This window comes from Osmia lignaria, chromosome 3 (assembly GCF_051020975.1).
Source record: "Osmia lignaria lignaria isolate PbOS001 chromosome 3, iyOsmLign1, whole genome shotgun sequence".
Taxonomy (NCBI): domain Eukaryota; kingdom Metazoa; phylum Arthropoda; class Insecta; order Hymenoptera; family Megachilidae; genus Osmia; species Osmia lignaria.
In genome coordinates this window covers 6723985-6729352 of record NC_135034.1, presented here as the reverse complement: position 1 = coordinate 6729352, position 5368 = coordinate 6723985, and the positions used below count along the sequence as shown (strand labels likewise).

The 5368-nt window shown below is 35.7% G+C and overlaps 1 protein-coding gene across 2 annotated transcripts; it reads right to left on the bottom strand.

The window, feature by feature from the left end:
• Positions 1-204: 204 nt before the first annotated feature.
• Positions 205-4669, bottom strand: LOC117605501 (ribosome biogenesis protein WDR12 homolog). 2 transcript variants are annotated; one of them, XM_034326922.2, is made up of 10 exons: positions 4481-4668; positions 4298-4383; positions 4009-4219; positions 3786-3926; positions 3547-3722; positions 3397-3467; positions 3070-3316; positions 2867-2999; positions 2693-2795; positions 205-1687 (listed from the first exon to the last, which is right to left on the bottom strand). In XM_034326922.2, exons 1-10 carry the CDS (start codon positions 4567-4569, stop codon positions 1682-1684), a joined length of 1263 nt encoding a protein of 420 aa, XP_034182813.1. In that variant the 5' UTR covers positions 4570-4668; the 3' UTR covers positions 205-1681. The 2 variants fall into 2 exon arrangements, with proteins under 2 accessions (XP_034182813.1, XP_034182812.1); XM_034326921.2 differs by having other exon boundaries at positions 205-2795; positions 4481-4669.
• Positions 4670-5368: the final 699 nt, after the last annotated feature.

The following is a 5368-nucleotide window of genomic DNA, read 5'->3' as shown; positions in this document are numbered from 1 at the left end:
TACTTCGACTTGTACAGTCCTTAGGATTCACCGAGGTGTTTTAAGTCATTGTTTTACATTGTTAAGCGGAAAAAAAAAGAAATAGGTTTTTAGCTGTAACGAGAGACGGACACATTTTTCCATCCTCCCTGTTCCTCCTCCTCCTCCACCCTCTTCTAACTTGTAACTTTCCTCGTTTTTCCTCCCATCGATATGTTCTCCGCGTTTTCTTTTTTTTTTTGTTCTTTCTCCTGATCATCTCTTTGCGTCACAAGATACGGACGAAAACATGTCATTCTCTAGAGCCTTAATTTTGTTTGTTTCTTCTCTCCAGGATATATTGTTATGCGGTGGGCGACCAATCTGAATATGAAAAAGAGTTTCATACATCAGAGAGAAAGAAAACTGAAGATGAGAGTGTGGGAGAGAATGAGAGACAGAGTGAAAATGATGTCGAGGCATTAAGTTAGTTCGAAAAATCGTACGAGAATTAACGATTCGAGGGAGGAAAAAAAGAAAAAAAAAAAAATGAACGCATAGGTTCGAAAATTACATTAAGATGGCGAGGCATAGCACGTAATGAAAATTTTTCTAGATTAAGGCAAGTGTGTCATAGCTAGTTAAGAAATAGGGACTCTTAGAAGTCGATAGGTGCTGTAATAAACAAAACAAAAAAAAAAAGGGAAAAAACCAACAAAGTTTAACAACGGTCAGAATTAGATTTTTCATGAAAAGAAAAAAAAACTCGAAATAAGAACACAGGGCATACGCCACTAAAAGTGCCCTTAGTTTATTTTGGATCGTTTAAAAACGCTAGTCTTTGTGTGAGATAATGTGGGGGTTAGATAGGGTCTTCTAAAGAAACAAACAAAAAAAAAAGAGAAAAAGTGAGAAAAGAAAAGAAAAAGAAAAACGAAGAAACAGCAAAACGAATAAAAAAAAAGAAGAACAAGAATGTGAGAGAAAGTGAAAATAAAAATGTGTGAGAGAGAGAGAAAGTGCGAGCCGAGCATGTGGTGTGTAGGTGTATGCATAATTTAAATAATGCGTACTTTAAAAGAAAGAAAAAAAAACCATCTGCCTATAACATGACACAGACTGCAGAAGACACACTGTTACTGTAAACTGCACACTGCGTGTGCACGCTCTGATACGTCACTCTTCTACACTTTGTATGGGGGAGCGTGCACCGAACAGTTTTTAGAGTTACTTACAAGTATGGTTTGGTATATTCAAAGTGAAAGAATCAAATTCTTAATTATTATCGTCCCTTATTTTTGATCAATAAACGATCTGTTTTGGGGATTTATTCGAAACACATTCTTTTATCCTTTCCTTAGTTCAACATCAAGAGTGAATCCCCAAATAGTAATATGATTTTCAACGGGATACATCTTTCTTATACTCATTTTAGAATGAGTTAGATGTTATTTGATGTTTTTAGAATGAATTTAATTTTCATTTCTCTTTTTTTCTTTCCTTTTGCGTTTGAGGGCAACAACATCTGTGAGACGAAGGAACAAATGAACTGTAAAAGTCTGTAAAATAAACTTACTCTCGTACAAAAGATCAGTGAATGTATTTACACATATTCCAAGAGACACTTGAAAGATAAACACTATGCCTTCTGTCGAATCAAGTAGTAGCGACTATTGTATATGCCTTTTTCAACAAATCCCCAGCGATGTTTTCTTGGTATCCTCTAGGACTGAAAGAGAGCTTAAGATGATGGGAAATCAAGTTTATTCTCCATTGAACATCGGTGGAAGGAAAATTATACTATTCGCTAATGTGTAAAGATACAGCATGTGCAATAGACTGAAACGACATTGTCCTTTGTAAGTAAACGTTAGAACGATAAGCCCCCCACATTATCCTAAATTATTGTGTAATACATCCAACGTCCGCCTCTATATTAATCGACGGTAGAATTGTTTCTTGCGAGACCACACACACACGGTAAATTAACATGCCATTCAATTGGCCAATATGGTAGAACGTAAAGTCTTTTTCTTATAGTACTTTTAACACTTTACCGCTCATGCGATTTGTACTATTTTGAGTAAACACTTTAATTTTGTGCGCAATAAAAACAATTTGAAATTCTTAAAGAAAAAAGAAAGAGAGAGAGAAAAAATGAATCTAGGAGCTGGTAATGTACGAACGATTTACTAGATCTCTTCTTTTGTCAATTAAGCGGTGGTTTTATAATGATGTAAAATAAGAAGGTAAAATTAAAGAGAAGAAGAGACATCGCAAAAAGAAACTCATTCAAATAAAAAGTGCGAATTTTGATTTCATATTGAAAGATCTTTCTTAGATCATGAAATACTTTTCTCTGTTAGAACTAGTAGTTCTTTTCTTTTCGTTTTTTTGTACATGTGTTTATTTCTACGAAAATACTTGTCATTGCTTTATATAAATCGCATTCACGTTTAGTTTTATGTTGTTGCAATTAAGAGTAAGATCGTTTTTTCTTTTTCAATTATTTGACGGTAAACTTGCGGAGTTTGTGATCGATATGAACGACGATATATTGAGTTTCATTTAGACGATTACATTGTTTGATTTAGAGTATAATAAATATTAAAATAATTTTAAAAAAGGGCCTATTGTTGTTAATTTTCACTATATATGAGACTTTGTTGTTAAAAATTTCGTATGAGGTAATTTATTATCAACGAACAACAGATTTTGACTTAAATATTCTTACAGTATTATCCGCCCCTCCAGATACCATCAATTTTGGATTCGACCAATTGCAACATAACACTTTATCCTCGTGTCCAGATAGATCAAATAATGGTGCCTTAGGACTGCAATAAAGACACTGTTTTAATATCAATGTACACTGTGCGTGAATGTCGTCATAGAATTGATATCTAACCTTCTGGTGTCCCAAAGTTTCATGTCATTATCATACGCTCCTGAAATAAAAAGATTTTCATCCATGGGTGACCATCTCACAGACTGCACCCACTGGGTGTGAGAAGTAAATACTGATTTCACAAGTGTTCCCTCTAAAAGAAACGTAATTTTAATAAATATTACAATCATTAATTTTTCAATAAAGCAGTTCAAGATCGGAACCTGTAGATCTGGGATCATATAATCTAATGTGTCTATCGGCAGATGCTGCTATAACGTTACGGCTTAGTGGAGAATAATCGAGGTCGAAGAAACTTTTATTGCCAGCAAGTTCGTGCTTGATTCCACCTAATTCCGAATCCCATATTTTTATCGTATGGTCCCACGAAGACGTTATGAGTTCTGTTTTGTCTGACCACACAACACCGCTGATTGCTTCTTTATGTCCTTTCATGGTCCTTTTTGGTGTCTATATAATAAATACACATGTTGATATGAATAATTATATTGTACTTTTGTGTTTCATTTATGTTTATGCATTTCATTTACCCTCGTTTTACCATGTTCTGACTTCAATCTCTTTGAAGTGGATTCACCATCTTCATTTTCATCTTGGTTAGCTAAGAAAATTAATATCGATGACATCATTTTTTTATCTTAACAAACGAGAGTTTCTAATAACGAATGAAATTTATTTACACGTAGACCAGATTTTAAGCATCGTATCCCATGCTCCAGTAGCCATTGTCGTTTTGTCATAATTAACGCTAACAGTTTCGAGGCCACGTTCGTGTCCTCTACATACATGTATACATTCTACTGAATTTTCAGCAATATTCCAGTCCCATATTATAGCTGTCTGATCCTGTGATGCACTGTAAGTTCCAAAGGTATATGAAAATCATTATAAAATAATTTGTCTTTAATTCGTTTAGTACCTAACAAAACTAGCGGTATCGTTATTCAAAGATATCCATGCCACTGCTTTAATTGGTGATGTATGTCCAGGAATAACAAGATGATGTTTCCCTTTAGATGTCCAAATATGCAGTGTATTGTCATAGCAGCCGGTCAATATCCTAATATACATATTTTTTTATATAAAATATCAATTATTGAAAGCATTATAATACACTTTAAATAAATCATATTAAAGCCAACCATTTTTCACAAACATCAACAGCAGCCACCCAATCATCGTGTATAAGACAGTCCTGAGGTTCTGGTGGTGGGTATTTTTCAACATATTCAATATTTATCACCTCCTCTGTAGAAACATTTTTCTCTGCTATATGTTCAGATAATGAAGTACGTAGAAACTGGGAGCATACCAGAAAATCAAACTCTATATCATTCTTAACATCAGTTGACTCTGAAATTCATATCAATCATTTTCTAAGTATACATATATTATTAAACTTTATTAACAAATAAATAGATGGGAATTTGCCTTTTAAGAGTTCATTTATAAGAGTATTTAGTTCACTTGACACAATATTTGTGTGAACAGATAGTGGAAAATCTGGTACAGCATACCTAGAATTACAAATTTTTTTTTTTGACGCATTGTGTACTGTAACAAAATAAATTAACCTCCTAATGTATTATAAAAATAACCACAAAATGTACTTACTGTTCCTGCTTCGTAATAAATCTTATTTGTACTTGTGGAGTACTGTTGTTTAAACTGGTATTAGCCATTTCAGCTTCCCTAGCGTTCATCTTTTAGTTACGTTTTATATAATAATTAGTAATTACAAAAATCACACGTGTATACTACATTTTAAAAAATCAGCTTTAGCCCAAGTACGAGGAGACTAGATATGCCTTTGTTTTCAAGGGGTTTAGAATATTTTAAGTAAGGGGTCCTCGACACCCCGGATGCCATAATGTCGGTATACAAAGAGTGTTATCGGTGCCACGGGGTCCCTAACACCCCAAGATGATATCTCGGTATGTAGACAGATTCAGCGGTGCTATGGGGTCCTTGACACCCCGGATGACATAATGACGGTATGCAAAGAGTGTTATCGGTGCCTCGGGGTCCCTAACACCCCAAGATGATATCTCGGTATGTAACAGATTCAGCGGTGTTACGGGGTCCTTGACACCCCGGATGCGATAATGTCGGTATGCAAACAGTGTTATCGGTGCCTCGGGGTCCCTAACACCCCAAGATGATATCTCGGTATGTAGACAGATTCAGCGGTGCTACGGGGTCCCTGACACCCCAGATGCCATAATGTCGGTATGCAAAGAGCGTTATCGGTGCTTCGGGGTCCCTAACACCCCAATATGATATCTCGGTATGTAGACAGATTCAGCGGTGCTACGGGGTCCCTGACACCCCAGATGCCATAATGTCGATATGCAAAGAGTGTTATCGGTGCCTTGGGGTCCCTAACACCCCAAGATGGTATCTCGGTATGTAGACAGATTCGCCGGTGCTATGGGGTCCCTGACACCCCAGGATTATATCAGGTCTGTGTCCAAGGGTGTCATTAGTACAGCGGGGTCCCTT

What these genes read in the sequence shown, in the direction of transcription:
- LOC117605501 (XM_034326921.2), bottom strand. Translation starts at nt 4,569, where the DNA reads ATGAACGCTAGGGAAGCTGAAATGGCTAATACCAGTTTAAACAACAGT. An exon ending in GATACCGCTAGTTTTGTTAG is followed by an intron (nt 3,723 to 3,785) that starts GTACTAAACGAA and finishes TGGAACTTACAG; the next exon opens with TGCATCACAGGATCAGACAG. An exon ending in ATATGATCCCAGATCTACAG is followed by an intron (nt 3,000 to 3,069) that starts GTTCCGATCTTG and finishes CGTTTCTTTTAG; the next exon opens with AGGGAACACTTGTGAAATCA.